The 18,865-nt window shown below is 43.2% G+C and overlaps 1 protein-coding gene across 1 annotated transcript; it reads right to left on the bottom strand.

Moving 5' to 3' along the window:
* Positions 1-3,249: 3,249 nt before the first annotated feature.
* PGRMC1 (progesterone receptor membrane component 1) lies at positions 3,250-11,157 on the bottom strand. Its single transcript, XM_082681257.1, has 3 exons — positions 10,768-11,157; positions 7,281-7,436; positions 3,250-4,548 (listed from the first exon to the last, which is right to left on the bottom strand). Exons 1-3 carry the CDS (start codon positions 11,090-11,092, stop codon positions 4,445-4,447), a joined length of 585 nt encoding a protein of 194 aa, XP_082537383.1. The 5' UTR covers positions 11,093-11,157; the 3' UTR covers positions 3,250-4,444.
* Positions 11,158-18,865: the final 7,708 nt, after the last annotated feature.

Raw genomic sequence — 18,865 nt, 5'->3', positions numbered from 1 at the left:
TTTCAAATAGTCCTAACTTGATAGTCCATAGAAAAGTACCAGGCTGGTAAAGCCAAGGTAGGATGCCAGTCCTTGTGGTTGCCCAGAATGACGAGGCACGATGTGTGCTCATAACCACCCTCTTGAGCAACCTGATATCTGAAATGGCTATAAAATCTTCTCATTGATCTAAAGTAAGAGCCACAAGTTGTTTCATTGATCTCCTCTAATAGCATTTAATAGAGGTATGCCAGTACAAGCAAAAGTTCAGACATGAATGTAACATAGCAGATTGATTATACTTATTATCAATGAATGATTTGTTGGCTCCCTTATATTCAATTCCACTTGCAAGCCAGTGACTCTGCCATCAAAACCAGGCTTGTCTTGTCCAATCTGAAACATTGCTCCTAGGGCGAGTGCCTTTTCTCCTCTGAGGGCTAGCAGTGATTATTAACGTTCAGAGGACTGTTGTCCGGAGTAGGCTTTTAAACTACTAACAGCTTGTATTCTGTCAGACAACTTTTGGTAACCAGGTATTATTCTCCTCCAGTGAGACCCCACCTCCTTATTTTTTCATGTTTCGTGCCCTTGAAACAAAGAGCATTATGGGTTTGTAATGGAAAGCAGCTATGCTTGTTTTGAAAAAGAAAAAACCCCAACTCAATCTCTTCTGTCATTTGATAATTTTTCTTTGCAGAGATTTTAGGCGTGAAAACAATTTGCTGCTCAGTAACCAGACATAAAAAAATAAATTGCAGAATACAGCATGTGCAATTAAAAATTTTTTTTGTATAATAGAACTGGTGCTAAGTCACTTCTATATAATATTTTGGTCTTGTTTTGTTTGCTAAATACCATCCTGGGACCTAGAAGAAAGTAAAATTACTGGTTTTATGTTTACTTTCCGTACAACCTTGGATTTTTATGTCTCGTGGTAATGCATTCTAGATTTGAGTAAACCTCTTTTTTGGGGGGTGTGTAGGCCTGAAACAAGGAAGAGAACAATTTATCCTGAACTTTTCAAATGAATTGGCTTAGTAAGGAATGAAACAGAGCCGAAAATGTTGTAATCACTTTCTGTTAACATTGTTATTCTTTGTTGTGCTGTTGTTTAAGTGGTGCAGAAGTATTTTCTCATATCTTTTTCCTATGTCCCATTAAGTGAGGGCCTGAAGTTTAAGCTGTGTCTTTTAAAATAGACGTTTTTCCTTGTACGTGCTAATAGTGCTTTCAGAAAGCTAAAAATCTGTCAGTGCGTTTTTGTTCAATTTGTTTGAATTTCTCAGGGTAGAAAGCCATGTAACCTGGTAATTTGGAAAATAAGAACCAAATAAATGTATTTTCACTTGTCGCAAGACTGTTCAAAATGTTAACTTCTAAATGCTGATAATTCCACTTTGGGGGGTTGGGATTTCTACCCGTGGTATGCTGCTTTGCACTAACGTTTGTTGATCCTTTTTGTCATTTGCATTGGTAGAGAAATAATACATATTTGATTTTCAGATATATTAAAAATAAAGTCATAGAGTCTTTGTTCATTGACTGCATGTACTGGCTAGAAGGTTGCACACCTGCAGTAACATTCTCTATGAAAATATATGTCTGGTTTCAGTGGTTTCGAGGCAACGTCCCCAGTTTATGGTAATTGCCTGTCAGAGCTCATGAAACCACAGTTGTGTTTTCATCTTGGATAAATTAAAATCATGGTATTTGGACTCAAGACTATTCTCCCTTCAGCAAAGGTTTTAGTTCTTTAAAGGTAGCAAAACGGACTCCACAGAATTTCATCTCATCCCTTCAGGCCTTGCCTTGGTAGAAGTGTTGAAGTTACTCAACATCCAGAAACAAGTCAGAGACATGGGGGGCTTCAGTGATCAGTCTTTGACCCTGCAAGCTTTAGCTGTATTTTCACATGAAATGTACAGCAAACCGCCTCTAAGCATCCCTAACAAAGGCGGACTGTACCTTAGAGAACAACTGGGCACTTTAGAGCTGAAAGGGTTCTTGTTGGGTTCAAAGAGCTCTTTCTGAGACAGCAAGGGCTGTTCTTGCTTGTTCTAGATTGAGGATTTGCATGAAGTTTGGCCCTCTGAGGTAAGGTGAACAGGACATTGTGTAGAGAGGCCACAGATACCACAAACGCATAGTGAATGCTGCTTCTGACCCACAGATGCTGGGACTGAGAACAGTGTATCTGGGCAGGGGCCAGAAGCAAGCAGGTGGGGAGCAAACAGCGGACCCTTCCCCCGCTGAAACCACCACTCCCTCATCTTCTTAAATGGCGCCTTTTACATAGTATGGCTTACCCGACTATGCGAACTGGATTTGCGTTTTTAGATCAAAGTCCTGCCTGATGGTAATATCACTTTACCTGTAATCAATACAATGTTGATTTAGTTCTGAATGGAGGGGAATCCGGCTATTTGGGATTGAAGCTTTTAACCAGGCTCTGGATGTTTTCCTCCTGGCATCAGACAACTGTTTAACTTAGTAAAAGGAATAGCCTAATCTTCACATCTAAATGAGATTTCAGGCTGCAAAGGTGGCCCAATTTCTCTCTCCCTCCCCTTCCCCCATAGCATATGGCCTAACAGGTTGCTTGGCACAAAACGGGCAACTCGAATATTTGTTGAATGAAAACTAGTTGGGGAAAAGGACACATTTAAAAACAACAAAAACAGGCAATATGGTTTGAGAACGTAAAAGCTGGAAAGCTTTTGAGCCCTCTTTGATTCAGGGAGTACTTCCTTTGTAAGAAAAGTCTGCCAATTTTAACACTAAAATGGCAGAACACTAATATTCAGGGTAATAGGTTGTCTGTGTTTATACAACCAACTGCACGTGCAAATCTGATATCCTTCTTTCGGCACAAAGTGAATCAACTTTACTACTATAAGGATTCCTGAACACTTTACTAATCCGATGATACATTACAGCAAAAACAAAACCTGCCTTGGCACTCGGTAACAGTCTTCACTAGAGTTACTCCTTAGTGACCTTGCCGTAGACCTCAAGGTGGAAGTCTGCCTCTGAGTTTATTAAGTTCTGACTTAAAGAGGCAGAATTTGACAAGTCACAAAAAATAAATTCAATTCACTATTTTTTTAACAGGACAAGCTGGTATTTGGTTTGTAGTGTGAGGCCTCTGTAAAGTTCTGCCCCTTTACTTGTCTCTTTTGGAATACAAAAAAAGTCACTCAAAAGTGAAACTCTTGAAGCTGGTTACTCAGATTAAGGTTTAAAAAAACAGGGCAACCCACCACACTATACTGGGTAAAACCATTTTATTAACTGACCAAAGCACTTCGTTTTGTTTTCTGATTTGAGGTAAAACCATTAAACACAGTTCACAAGAAAATACAATGACTATTCAACTACAAGAAACCTCACTAATTGTTCATATAATACTTTTACAAACTCTTACAACTGTACAGTCTACTTAAGCTAAGTTTATTGTTAACCAAAAGACCAATATCAAAGACCAAGACACTTGACTACTACTCTTGCAGTGGCTATAGTTTTGTAACAACAGAAGAATAACTGTTACTTTATGAATACACTTTAAAAACCACTTGGCTAGTGATGTATTCGGTTTCCTTATTCTTCAGGGGTGTGAAGGCTCTTAGGAGAGCAATCACCTGTTCCTGTTCTGCATGCCCCTCTCTCACGTCCAACCATGTAAAATAACCATGAACGTGGGGACTGGGAAGATAGTCCTACAATCTTATTCATGTGTTTTAGGTTTTTAGGCAAGCCAGCTGATGTTTTCCAAAGCTTGCTTTTGAATGTTCACATCCTGTTTTAATCCTCACTGTAGATTACTATGTTAGTGAGGGCATCTGAGGGTCCCAAGGAGGACAAGGACAGTGATGCAGACTGGAAACAAAGAAAGTAGATTTCTTGCAATTGAGCCCAGCTTTGAGATTTCGTTTTGTTACTGGACACCTCTCTTTAATCAATACCAAAGCCTGTGGAACACTGCAGATTTGCTTTAGAGGTAGATAAAACAGAAATCATGCAGTTACGTCAATTGAGAAGTGAGGGATTTGGTGTCTTCAGAGAACATCATGACTAAAAGTTAATCCTTTTGTTCCTTGATGCCTGAAGGACTTTGCACATTTAACATTTTTACCTGTTTGGGGGCAAATACCCACGTCTTACCTGTCTCTCAGGAAAAAACAAATTCAAATGCAGCCTGTACTGACTACAGATAGAAGAAAAACAGTAATAACATTTGTATTACAGCACTGCAGTTCACTTTCTGAATTTGTGACACACGAACATATCATGCATTCTAAGACAGAAGTTAGCTTTATCAGTGTCACTAGTGATGTTAATTAAAAAAATGTACAGCAAGTTCAAAACTTTTCTAAATATTGAAATCACCGTGTTTTAAAGACAGACTGGAATGTTACAAATGATTCTGCAAAATACAAAAATAGATATGCGTCCACTGCAGGCTTTAATCACTTTTCCGCGCACTCTCGTCCTTTGGCTCCTCCTCATCTGAGTACACAGCGGGCTCCTCCCCCTCCTTCAGCAGTTTGCCCACGTGATGATACTTGACTGGAAGGAGAGAGGAAGACACAACGGTCACTCTCACGCTTTCGAGAAAATCATGACATTTCATTTGAAAGCACTTGTGAGAGGCCTGCGAACGACACAATAGCACGTTGGGCTTCCTGAAGGTGGTTTATACCACAGTCCCAGCCAAGTCCCAGGGAGTTAGAGTTTTGTGCAGCAGACAGAAATATAGAACAGGTAGCGATGCCTGACAACGAGTGTGCAAGGTAATGTCAGAATGAGTTGTGTTAGTGCATAGGAGGTTTAGCAGAGCGAGGGCTTGTTATGAGTTAAGTGGAAGGGTTGCAGAACACTTTGTGGGAGAAGGATATGCTTTGGAAAATGTGTAGAAGGACTCGGGGAGGGAGGGGGTTCCAGAAAATGCAAATACCACACACAAAGGCATGCAGGTGTGACCGAATGTATCTGGGGGAGCAATAAAGAGACCAAGTTGGCAGGAGTAGACTGGGAGTAGCGCTAGCCAAACAGGGTGGGGAAATCCTAAGACAGATGTGGAAAGCCAGCCTGAGGAGTCCGGACTTGTCCCATGGGTGTGGCAAAGGGCGTTGAAAGTTTACGACAAAGGAATGACAGGGTAAAACAGTGCTGTGGCCACTACGGTATCACTGTGTATAGAGGGCACGGCAGATTACGGTCAGGAGAGCCCAGGAGCAGGGTGACCAGGAGGCCAGCGGGTGGATCCACATGCAGAGGAACAAGAGCCAGGAGGAGGGGGTGTCCGTGGGGATGGGAAGGGAAGGCTATGAGACACGTAAAGGAAGCTGGAAACATGAGTAAATGAAGGGAAAACTGGAGATTCCGTGGACCGAAACGGGGACTCTGGAGAGGGAGCCACTCTGGAGGGGCACGTGACTGGAGACTGACAACAGGGACTGGAGAAGTGATATTAGCATTGGCAAGAAGCAGGTCCCTGGAAACGTTTGAGAAAGAAGGTTCAATGGAATCGTGGGGCTAGAAACCATACTGCAGGGAGCAAGGAGGGATGGAGCAATGGTTAGGGACAACCGCGGATTACTAGATGGCTGTCTGACAGTGAAGGGAAGGAGTGATAACAGTCTAGTGGGTGAAGGGGAGAGCAGGAGACGGAATTCTCCCCCAACACGGGGCAACAGCTATACGTGGTTAAAGGGAAGTGCTAACAGAGACCAGAGAGCACTGGAGACGTTGGAGAAAATAATAGATTTAAGAGGGCAACCAGAACGTAAGGGACCTGAGAAGGGATGGAGTCAGCAGACAACCACCATATTGCCTGTATTATTAGGGCCAAGCTAACGTAGGGTTAATCATCTCAATGTCAAAGGCCAAAAGAACTCCTCTTTCTGAGTATCGGTAGGAATTAGAGGGGTAACCAATCTGTTTAACCAGGCAACCGGAGCTACTTTGGTGTGAAATAATCGTCAGGAACAATTGGAACTTCCCTATTTGAATATTTTATAAAAGTCCCTAGATGCTTGGGACTGTGCAAGACAAATAAAAGCCGCGTGGCGCCTCAGAGACCTGCCTTAAGGGGAATCCACGCCAGCTCTGAGTGTAGCTGAAGTGTCACAACAGTATTTGGGGCTAGCCTTAGTTTAAGGGGTTGGGGGAACCACACTTTTTACCCCACTGATGAAGGCAAGCCCTAGAAAATGGAGCTCTGTAAGTTATGAATTACGACTCATTGGTTTCATATAGAAGAATCTATTGTTACAAAGGCATCCTGAAGATGCAAAAAATGAGGGACTGTTAGATAGCTGAATTATGTTTTCAGAGTAAAAAGACTTGCTCTGGACTTGAAAGCTTTTAGTCTGCTCGGGATCCAGACTCTAAAGGTAGAGCCATACCTGGCTAATTATTAATCCAGAACTCTCTGAAGTCAGCATTGTTTTCAAAGAAAATGGTTGGATTTAGCCCAAAAAGCCAATAATATTTAACAGATTATAGAGAATGGCAAATAGAAAATGACATTTACAATGAAAAATCCCCCTCAAGGACGTGGTCACTGTCTTTATATACTGTTTCAAAGCTGGGAAAAATTATTATTCAAATTCTTAGCAGTGAAATATTGCTAAAGTGATCATCAAACACTTGGGTTGGACAAAAGCCACTTCCCCAAATCTCAAAATATGAACTTAACCCCCATCCTTACTTCCCCGCAAAGACCTCAGCCCATACCATAAGCCAGGAAACAAGTGTCTCCTTTCTGCTTTCTTCTTAAAAACGCAGACACCATTGTTGCTGGGCAGATTATAAGCATCATTTGTAGATGAGGCCTATAGTTGGGCTCAATTAGATTCAAAGAGAAGCTGTTTTGTAGAATACAAGTCTCTCATTCTTTAACAGAAATGCGGGCTGCTTTTAAACGGCAAGTTCTACAAGTGAGGGCTTACGAAAATTCCCTCTTTCTGTAGCCAAGACGGCCACTCTCCTTTCCCCTGCACACCAAGCACCAAATCCTATTGTGAAATCTATGCAAACCTCTCAAAAATTTAAAAAAACAGAAACCCAGGTTTCCACAGAGAACTAGCTAGAAATTGGTATGCAATCACGGCAAGTGACTCAGCACTGCTGCAATTACTTCAAGCCATGAACTTGATCCGTCCAAGATTCAGGAGCCTATCAAAATGCTTCCCAGTTGTAGCCTGCTTAGTAATAACTATTGTACTGCCGTGAATCCCATTACTGGTAGAAATTTGATCCAGGCACAATTAAAAAAACAAAAAACAACCGCTTACAAGTGAACTGAGAGTCCCAGTCATTCAGGGTCTCCTGCTGGGCAGGAGTGAGGTCAGAAAGGTCATCGTACTCGTCCTTCAGTGCTTCCTTATCCAGGCAAAATGTGGCAAGGCCCCTGGATGCGTCTCTTCCGGCAAAGACCCCGTATGGCCCCTCTTTAAAAAAAAAAACAACAAAACAAAACCAAAGTCGGTTATTTATTAGGCAGTCAATTTCTCTGTGGTTCACACACAGAAAATGGCTTCCTTACCCATTAGCATGGAGAGCCTGCTTTTTGAATGTCAGATTCCATTTGGAAACCATAAGTAATGTTGATCCTTTGATCATTACCTAGTGGATACTGAAAGACCTGTTGTCATTAAACTTTTAAACAACTAAAACTAAATTAAAATGCTATACATTAGCATTCATTTCTTGTGATTTTCAAACAGCTAATAAAAAAGCCATAAATGATTATCTCCTGGGGGGAAAGGTGTTAGTAGGGAATGATCCAAGATAATAGTGAGTTCGTGGGTCAGAATTCAACTTCTGGATATTGAACCTGGAGCCTGGCTCTGTTCTAGGCACTTGGGCTGCATCAGTGAAAGTTACGGATTCTGAAGATAAGAAACACTAAAGTGTAAATGAAAACATCTTCTTATAAACATACTCTGATACAATTTAATGAGTCAAGAGCGTCTTATAGAGATCTTTGGTTGCACGATTAGACCGTGTTAAACATTAACATGTGGCATCTGCAGGAGAAATCATTTTATGAATATCAGTGGTTAAGAAATCTATCCACAGGTTACATAATCTTCAGTGTCAACAAAGGAGATGGCACGGGGCTCAGGTCTGTCACCCTGTTTTGGGTGGGCTTGAAGACTGTGAAAATTCTATAAGATATCTGAATGCTATTATACGTAGTATTATGCTATTATATATGATACTAAATTTTTGTCTAAGAGAGCAGTGAATCATTCTGTAGGTACTTAAAGTGGATTTTTAGACATATTTAAATATTGCACAAGTAAATGAAGAGAAGCCAGTGTACTTTAAACAATGTGTTGTTTCCCCAAAGGTGGACTGAGTAGCAAGTCTGACATGAAAAAGTTTGTAGGTAACCACCATGCCAAGTATGAGAACAGATCAAGTTTCATTATGACCTGGCCACCTGAAACCTCAATCCACCAGGATTCTTTTATTTTTACAAATTAGATGAAATGTATGATCAACTTTAAAATGCCAAAGAAAAATGGTTATTTTTAATCATCATTACATACTACCATTTCCACTAGAGAAGGTAAATAGGCCAAGTGTACGGGTTTGGACCTCACCATTTCAGAAATTATGGTCACAGAATACTTAAACAATCTGAGGGGAGCATTGAAAGTCTTTGAAGTATATATATTATTCACCAGAATGTATAGTCACTGGAATGTAAGCTCCAGGAGCAGATTTGTGCCTGTTTTGTTCACTGCTATATTCCCAGCACCCACAAAAGTGCCAGGCATACAATAATATCATTAAAAATAATGAATAATTTTTAGGAATCCTTTATAACATCAAGTATAATTTCCAAATGATGTTGTCACATATTCATGGCCTCACTGGACAATAGTGCAGGTAGAGACTGAGAGTTCTCACAATGGGCCATCCTTATCATTTTAAAGAGGGGCAACTAAGGCCCAGAGAGAACAATGCTTTGCTCCAGGTCACACAGCTGGTCAGTGATCCAACCAGGCGGAGAACCCAGGTTGCCTGACTCCCAGTTTTGGGCTCTGTACACAGGCCTACATTCCTCTCAATGACTTTGCAAACTACAATCATATGATGATGCTCCAGGCACACATTTCACTTGCTTTATGGTGTAGCTCAGTAAGAACAGATATTGACACGATTATGCTTACTGATAATGCCTTTAGGTGTGCCACTGTAAGTGACAAATAACGTAGGTGTGGTTTTCAAATTATCTTGACCATTACATGCCTACAGAAAGCAGGTCTTCTAAAATCCTCCACGAGGAAAAACTGCTAAGTGGGAGAGTTCCTTAAGAACCTTAGCACATCTGATTTTGATGAGCTGGACTGGGAAAGTAAAACAGACCAGGAGCGGGAATGAAGGCAGGTCACTGTCTGCTATCCTCTCCCTCATCTCCAGACCAGTGGCCATACTCCCTGAGCCCCCTTATTTTTAGAGGCATCCATATTGGAGGAGCTAAAATCTCTTCTTCCTCCTCTGATCCAAACATTCTATAAAGCAGAACTTTCCAAACCTGGATTCTTCTCGAATTTGCCTGGGGGTGGGTGTGTTAAAATGCAGATTCCTCGATCTCCCCCCCCTCCCGCGGTTATGGAGATTAGGCCAGGAATCTGTATTGTACCTCAAGCGCATCAGGTGATTCTGATCCGCAACCAAGCTTGGAAAAGCCTCATCTCCAAGGCCCCGTCAAGCCTGTCCCCCTCCAACAGCTCAGCAGTCACCCACCCCTCATTTCCCCTCCGGTTGGCTTTTCCTGAAATCCCCACACCCAGCGGCCGTCATAGCCCTACCCCTCTTGTTTCTCCGGATCCTCCCATTTCTCCCTCCCTCCATTTTAATTTTTTTTTTTTTTTTTTTGGCTTCTAGTCCTTTCTCTCCTGCTACGGAGTATAATACTGTGCTACCTTCTCGTCTTGCCACATTCCTGTCGTCCGCTACATTCAGCCTTCCTCATCCAGCTCCCTTCCCCCATGGAGCCTCCCTTGTTCACCTCCCAGCCTTCCCCGTCTGCCACACACAGCACGCGCGCACACACATACCAAACACATGCCACACACATACCTGACACATGCCACATTCCTAGCGCACGCGCGCTCACGCACACACACTCATACGACAAGCCGCATACACCGAATACGCACACACACATCACTCAGCGCCACGCACAATGCTCCTACCTGCTGCTAATCCCATCTCCGATTCCCTTCTCCCAGAACCTCACATTCCACCATGGCTACTCCTGGCGTCATCGGCCTTCGCGTCCCCTCCAAGGCTGGACCTCCCTACCTCCTCCCGCCCTCCCCCCCGTCAGGTTTCCCTCGAGACACCCTCATTTCCTTTCTCCAGCTGGACACCATCCCCTCCTTCCAGGAACCCTCAAACCCGATACCTTCGAAACCCCCCAACACTGCGCTCTGCTGTACCACCACCCCCGGCCTCCACCTTCCAGCCTCGCGACCTCACCCACCCGCCCCCGGCTTAAGCGCTTCAGCCGTCTTCCTCCAGCCCACGCCGGGGCTGGCGGCGCGGACCGGGAATTCTGCGTCCCCCACTGGCCCGCAGCCCTTCTAGGACGCCTCTTGCCCCCTGCCCGCCCGGGGAGCCGCCCTGCCCCGCCCTCCCCGGCTTGCCGCCATTCCGCCCCCACCTCCCCGGGGGCGCCCCGCTCCCCCTCGCCTCTCCGGGACCCAGCCCCGTGCCGGGGCCCCTTCTTTTGTCTTTGGGGCCCCCGGCCGGCCGCCGTACCAGGCCCGTAGAACTTGCGGCCTTTGGTCACGTCGAACACCTTGCCGTTGATGGCCATGAGTATACGCGGGTCCTGGACGCCGTCGAAGCGCCGCAGCTCGGCAGGGGTGAAGTCGCGCCGCTTAAGGCGGGGCAGCGGGGGCGGCTCGTCGTCGTCGCTGTCGCTGGCCGTCGGCTGGTCCCCGCGCACGATCTTGTAAAGCAGGAAGATGCAGAGGCCGAGCAGCAGCAGGTTGAGCGGCGACGTGAAAATCTCGTGCAGCAGCCCTCCGCCCTCTAGCTCGCTCGGGTCGGCGCCGGTCCCCGCCACATCCTCGGCAGCCATTATCGCCAGAGCAAAGGTTGGGCCGGGATAGGGAGGGCTCCGGAACTGCCTTTCTCCTCCCTCTCCGCGAGCTAGTGGCGCGCGGGGCCCGGCGGACAGGGACTAGCCAGCGGAGGAGGCGGAGCCAGGCGGTGGCGGGGCCGGATGGGCGGAGCCTCTCAGCCCCGCCTCCCCGCGGCCTCCGAAGCTCCCGGCGCTGCTCAGTCGGGCCCCGCCTAGGTCAGGCCCCCCACCTTGCCTCGGGATAGTGGCTCCCCTCCCCCAGCCGGATCCTGCATACCCAGGCGCCGAGATTGCGGAGCACTCCCCTCAGCAATACCTGCGAGGCCTGGCCCCAGCCTCACGCCATCCCCACGCCATCCTCTAGCTAACCGCGACGCAGCACGCTGCCCTCCTCCGCACCCCCAGTTGCTCGTCGCACACCGACCCGCTCGGCCTTGCCAGGTTCTGTGTGAGGCCCCGTCCGCCACCTGATGCGAGCGAAACACTTCAACTCCATTTCCCCTGCTTTAAGCTTCTCCCCGCCTTCCAATCCGAAGACTCATCTTTCCCCGGCCAACCCTTGGGACCACGAGGCTCTCTTAGGAGACGGGAAACTCACTCCTTGAGCTCCTTTCCCACCCTAGAGACCCAGACTACCCATTTTCACCTTGGGAATCCCCATTCGCTGCCCTTGACGACCTTTCTCCAATCCTCCCCCCACCAGATGCTGTGGGGCAGACACCCCCGGGATAGCTAAAGTCAGTGCACAGGCCTCATCTGACAGCTCTCCCAATATCTGGGGAAAACAGATCGGATCGTCCGATTTGCTTTGGGTTCGTTTTTGGAACACTAAATCCTTTTGCAGTCACTGATTTGCTCAATCTCATTGCAATCACTGATTTGCTCTTGCATCAGCAAAAAACGTTCTGTTGCGTTTTTTGTTTGTTTATTTTTGTTTGTTTTGCTCAGAATAATGACCAGAGTTTCTTTGTTTGGCAGCGTTCTTCTATTTGAAGTCGGTCGAGCTGTCCTTGGCAGTCACAATAGCCCTGTGCTGGAGCCCAGAGGAAGGTGGGAGTTTGGAAGGATCCTAGGTTTGGTCCCTTCGTTTCCTCGGTATTTCATCCGGCCTTTGATGTGCTAACCGGCTGCACAGGAGCGGCCTTACGGAGGAAGCAGAGTCTATACCCTTCAGAGTCCTAATCTGGCCGCCCTCTTTATGGTGGCAGGGGGAGGGGAGCGGAAGCAAGGATAGAGAGAAGGGGGAAAAATAATTAAAACCAAGCCATGTACACATCTGCAGCCCAGAGCAGTACTTTTCCATCAAGAGTTCTTGCACAAAATTTACTCCCCCTCCCAACAGGCAGGAGACTGGAGAGAATTGGCTTCTTACCTCAGAATTTGAAAAATTTCTGGCACAAACTGCTTCCATCCCTGCCCCCACCCCATCTTCTTAAATCGTTTAAAAAGTGCATATGAACTGAACAATCTTTAAATCGGGCCCACACACTTTTATTCACAGATCTAAATTTAGGATTAGCTGAAATGGCCTTTCCAGATCTTCCGTCAAACCTCTTCAATTTAATCAAGGGGGAAACAGGCTGAAACTGGGGGCACTCGGCTGTAGTTAGAACCTAATTATCTTAAAAAAAAAAAACTGTGTACGGCCAAGACATTTAAAAAACCAAAAAACTTGTGAAAAATATTTACATTTGCAGCAAATATGGCAAAGGGTTAATATCTTTTAAGAGCTCATTTCGATTGACAAGAAAAACCTAAGAGTCTAGTCAATGAATGGGCAAAAATTGAAATAGGGAGTTCACGGGAGAAGGGATACCAATGGTGAATAAGCATATGAAAAATGTTCAGTCTCAGCAATGAAAAATGGAGATGACACTGTCACCTACCACTTTCCTATAGAAAGGATAAAAGACACACACAAAAAAAAGGTTGGGGTGATATACAATAAAAAAAAGGTTGGGGTGATATACAATGCTGGCCAGAGAGCTGTGCGCTAGACGCTTGTACACTGTTGGGGGGAGTAGACATTGGTATAACCTTTTGTTATCCATAAAAATATTTTCAATCCACTGATCCCACTTCTGGAAATCTACTCTTTGGTTCAGTAATTCCACCGCTAGGAATCTATCCCAAGGAAACATTTAGAAATGCAAATGAAGATTTCATTGCTAAGATGCTCATCAAAGAATCATTTGTAATATGGAAATACTGAAAACAACCTAAATGTTCAACTTCAAGAAATAGCTGACTAATGTCAGCTTGTGACAAAACCATAAAATGGTGTATGATGGTGTATGATGCAGCCATCCAAATGTGATCATGCATGACACAGGAAAATGCTTGTGTTTTAATCTTAAGAGAGAAAAACAGGATACAAAACTATACACAGCATGAACTCAACTATGTAAAAAAAAAAAATGCATAAAAGGAAGCCCGAAAGGAAACATGCTCAAATGTTAACTGTTGTGATTGTTAGCTTCTTCTTTATATTAGTCTACATTTTCCAGAATGAGCACATGTCCCTTTTAGCCTCAGGGGGAAAAATGGTTTATTATTTCTTCTCTGAAAAAATGTAGAATGTATTATAATACATGTTCACTACAACAAACCTAAACAGTATGTAAGTGTATAAAGTAAAAAGTGAAACTCATTTCTCCCCCTCTCAGCTCCCCAAACAATCTTTAAATCCGGCCCACACATTAGCAGTTTGGTCTATATGCCTGCAGACATATGAGACACACACACACAGATTTTGTTTTACAAAACTACGGAAATTTTTAAAATAATAAAGGATTCTTCAGGGGTTTTTTTCCCTGACAAACAGAGATACAAAGTAAAAAATAAGAACAAGCCATTAGCTCCCACCCAGATAAACCATGTTGGACAGTTTTGAAAGTTATATTTGTTTAAGTTTATAAAATTCAAACTATGGAAAGATACAAAAGGTAAATTAAATCCCCTCTTCTCACCCCTGGTTCTCTCCTCAAAGGTAACCGCTATTAAAGGTGGGGAAAATGTCAGACAGAGAAAGACAAATACCGTGTGATATCACTGATATGTGGAATCTGAAAAAAAAAATAACAAAACAAAACTAAACTAAACTTAAAAAAACAGATTGTGGAATGATGGTTACCAGGGGCTGGGGGTGGGGGGATAGGAGGGATGTTTAAGGACACATATTTGCAACTAGTAGATAAATAAGTCCTGGAGATCTAATATGCAGTACAGTGATCGTAGACAACAAAATCATATTATAAACGTTAAACTTGCTAAGAGACTAGATCTTAATTGTTCCCACCACTAGAAGAAATGATAATTATGTGAGGTGACAGAGGTTTTAGCTAACACGACAGTGGCAATCTATAACAATATGAATGTAACAAATCAATATGTCATGCACCTTAAACTTACACAATGTTATATGTCACTTATATCTCAATAAAAAGCGGGGGGAAATGTTTTTATGGAGGGATGGGGGTTTAAAAATTTTCACTTATCACAGTCCAGTGTCCTTCCTGCTATACCTCTGTAGCAGGGCTCACCCTCGGAGGGTTAAAGGATTAAAGTCCTACTTCATACAGAGGTTAGAAAATTTGTGCCATTGAAAACCTCAAGAAGTGATACAGCTTGAAAATATAAATGCTTTCAAAGCAGATTTGATGTTCAATAAAGCGGGCTATTAGGTAAACACTGAGATGTTGAGATTGTTGAAGGCAAGCCTCCTACCATTCCAGCTCATGTCACAGCGCTCAGTGGGAAGGTCTCATACAGAGTGACAATTCTCAAGTTCTCTGGAAATAAGCCAGGTGCTCCTGACTAAAAAGCCCTCTCCAGAACATGAGAGTCGCATTATATATATTCTTTTCTTCAAATCAGTGTCTAAAGCCTATGTATTTGACCTGAGAACTACTTATTTCCCAAGATATATGTTAAATCTTTTAATGTTTCCAAACCTCTTGCCTCCTTTAAACTATTTTCAAAGGTTTTAAAGAACTCTTAAAGAAAAATAGGACAATTGGCTGATTAGCTAGAAAAGGTGTAGGAAGGAATTCAACCTCACTCATAATCAAATAAACCCAAAGGAGTGTAATAGCAACATATCATTTCTCATCATTCAAATTATTGGAGCATTCTTTTCTACTTTTTGTTGCTTGAAGCTTTTTAAGAACTCAGTGTTGGCAAGCGCTCTGACACAATGCTGGCCAGAGTGAAATTGCTAGCATGAAAGAGTCATCTTGTTCACCAGTGTATTTCCTGTCTGCCATGTAGTAGGTGATCAATAAATATTTGTTGAATTCGATTATATTGTAATAAAATAGATAACTAATGAGAACCTACTGTATAGCACAGGGGCCTCTACTTGGTGTTCTGTGGTGACCTAAATGGGAAGGAAATCCAAAAAGGAGGGGATATATGTATACGTATGACTGATTCACTTTGCTGTACAGCAGAAACTAGTACAGCAGTGTAAAGCAACCCTACTCCAATTAAAAAAACTGATTTTAAAGATCAAAAAAATAAATTACATTGTAAGTGGATGCAGACTTTCTAGAAAGCAGTCTTGGCAATATGCAACAAGAGCCTCAAAGTATTTGTACCCTGTGACCAAAGAATTTATATTCTAGAAATTTTTTCTAGGGAAGTACTCAGAGATATGAGTAGTGAATTGTACAGAAAAATCACAAAGCCCAATACATGGTAGCAAAGAACTGGAAACCATGTTAAGTATCCAGAGATGCTCTCCATCTCACTCAGAATAAAAGCCCAAAGTTCTTACAGCCGCCTAAAGGCCCTACAGGGTTTGCACCGCCCCACCCTGCCTTTACCTTTAAGGCTTTAGGACCTCATTCCCACTTCCTTCCCTGGTCACTGTGCTCCAGCCACAGTGGCCACCTCGCTGGCCCTTGAACAATCAGGCATATTCCAATTCCTCCGTACTTATGATTCCTTTTGCTGGACTGTTCTTCCCCAGATAGCCTCATGGATCATTCCCTCACTGCTTTCAAATCTCAAAACACCCTCCCCCAACTCTCCTTCCTTCCTTCTCAAATTTATTTTTCTCCATCGCAGTATCGTTTACTCACTTTTTTGGTCATCTCCTCCAACGTGACTGTGAGTTATATGAGAACAGAGATTTTGTTTATTTCCTTCACTGCTGTATCCCCTGTGCTTAGACTAGTGGCTGGCATATAGTAGGAGCTCAATAAATATTTGTGGACTTGATTTGTCTTTTTTAAATTTCTTTTCATTGAAGTATAGTTGATTTACAATGTTGTGCTAATTTCTGCTGTACAGCAAAGTGGCTCAGGTATACACATATATACATTACTTTTAAATATTCTTTTCCATTATGGTTTATCCCAAGAGATTGGGTATAGTTCCCTGTGCTGTACAGTAGGACCTTGTTGTTTATCCATTTTAAATGTAATAGTTTGCATCTACTAACCCCAAACTCTCAGTCCATCCCTTTCCCTCCTCCCTCCCCCCTTGGCAACTACAAGTCTGTTGTATATGTCTATGAGTCTGTTTCTGTTTTGTAGATAGGTTCATTTGTGTCATATTTTAGATTCCACATATGAGTGATATCATATGGTATTTGTCTTTCTCTTTGACTTATTTCACTTAGTATGATAATCTCTAGTTGCATCCAGGTTGCTGCAAATGGCATTACTTTGTCCTTTTTTATGGCTGAGTAGTATTCCATTGTATATATGTACCACATCTTCTTTATCCATTCATCTGTCAATGGACATTTAGGTTGTTTCCATGTCTTGGCTATTGTGAATAGTGCTGCTATGAACATAGGGGTGCATGTATCTTTTTGAATTATAGTTTTGTCCAGGTATATGCCAGGAGTGGGATTCCTGGATCATATCGTAGCTTTATTTTTAGTTTTCTGAGGAACCTCCATACTGTTTTCCATAGTGGCTGCACCAACTTACATTCCCACCAACAGTGTAGGAGGGTTCCCTTTTCTTTTGTGGACTTGATTTGAACATGGCAACCCATTATGTTAAATATACATGTATAGAAAAAAATATGAAAGAAATACACATAGAAGTTAATAAGAGTTATCTCTGGGTTGTGAGATTATGGGTAATTTTTGCTTACTTTTTTATATAGTGAGCATAAATTTCTTTCATTATTATAAAAAGCAATACAAAGTTCAAACTTTTAAGGGATAAATACAAAATTCCAAATCAACTATACGTCAATAAAATTTAAAAAAATTCCAAAGTTGCCAACTATGTCTTAAGTAATAGGGGTATATGGATGCCACACTTTCAATTTCAGAGACTAGAGTAGGCAGCACTTGGTGCTGAGATTCTAAAGAGACCCAAAATGGGTCTGCCCGTCACATCCTCTTGACCATCCTCTCTTGAACTCCTATTTCATGCTAGGCTCTGTGGTAGGTGCTGGGGATTCAAAGTCTTTGCCCCCAAGGAAGGAGCTCACTGTCTAGTAAGGGGAGACAGACAGCCAAAGTGTCATAGATGCTGTGATTGTGGTCTACACATGGTAAGAGGGAGGCAGGCAAAGGAGGGATGGGAGGTCTGATCCAGGAAGGTTTTGTACAAGAGGTGACATTTGAGCTGAGTCTTGAAAATGTTTGCCAGATGGACAAGGAAATTGATAATTTTTCTAGGGAAACCAGTGGTTCTCAAGCTTCGGTGAGCATCGGAATAATCTGGAGAGGGGAGAAGGTACTTATAAAATGTCTATTCCTAGGATCAGCCCTCAAAGATTCTGAGCCAGTAGGTCTAAAGTCAAGTCTGAGAATCTGCATCTTTAGTAATAGCTGACATTACTTGGGCACTTATTTGAGCACTTATTATGTGCCAGGCAATGTTCTAAACCCTTTGTATGGAATAACGCTTGTGCTCCTTTTTTTATTGAAATATATTTGACTTATAACCTCGTGTAAATTTAAGGTATACAGCAACGTTAATTTGATACATTTATATATTGTAATATATTTGCCATTTTAGCGATAATTAGCACCTCTATCTTGTTACCTAATTATAGGTATAGTTGGATAACTCTTGGGCTTTGCATAAAACACTCTGAGGCAGATGGCGCGTGGGGCACTCCCTGCGGGAGTGACTGAGGCTGTATTGTGACCTCACCTCAGCTCAACTTCTCCCTCTGCCTGATCCTGCTTCTTGGCCTGACCATTCAGGCACAGAACCCAAGAACACTCACCAATAAATTTCCTTTGCACTAACCTCCATCACGGAGCCTGTTTTCCCAGGGACCCCAGCTTGAGACTCTAACCCTCCGTGATCTGGCCTCAGCCTACCTATCTCCTGCTTTATGTCTTTCTACTTCCTGCTTACCCTCAACACTCCAACTTTACTGAAGCTATAGGAGTGACATGGCCAACATCACAGCTCACACGTGCATTTATTGAGTGCTACAAACACTTTACAAATATTGCCTCATTTATCTCACAACGAATTAGGTTCTACTATCATTCTCTTTTTATAGATGAGGAAACCGATATACATAGAGGTGAAGTTACCTGCCCAAAGTCACACAGTTAGTTAAGAGGCAGAGCTGGGATTTAAACCCACAAGTCTGGCCCAGGCTTTCCATGAGATCATTTCACTTTTTAGAAATATCATACCGGTAGGACAACTGAGGATGCACTGGAGGGGCGAATGCTAGAGCAGGGACACCAGTGAGGGGCCTAGCCGCAGGAGAGCACGAGGGTGTCAATCAAGGCTGTGACAGTGTGGACACACATGCAGGGATGAATAGGATCGATGT

Source organism: Grampus griseus (assembly GCF_964374135.1).
Source record: "Grampus griseus genome assembly, chromosome: X".
Lineage (NCBI taxonomy): Eukaryota > Metazoa > Chordata > Mammalia > Artiodactyla > Delphinidae > Grampus > Grampus griseus.
Note: the sequence above shows the minus strand (reverse complement) of the source record. Positions and strands in the feature narration are given on the sequence as shown.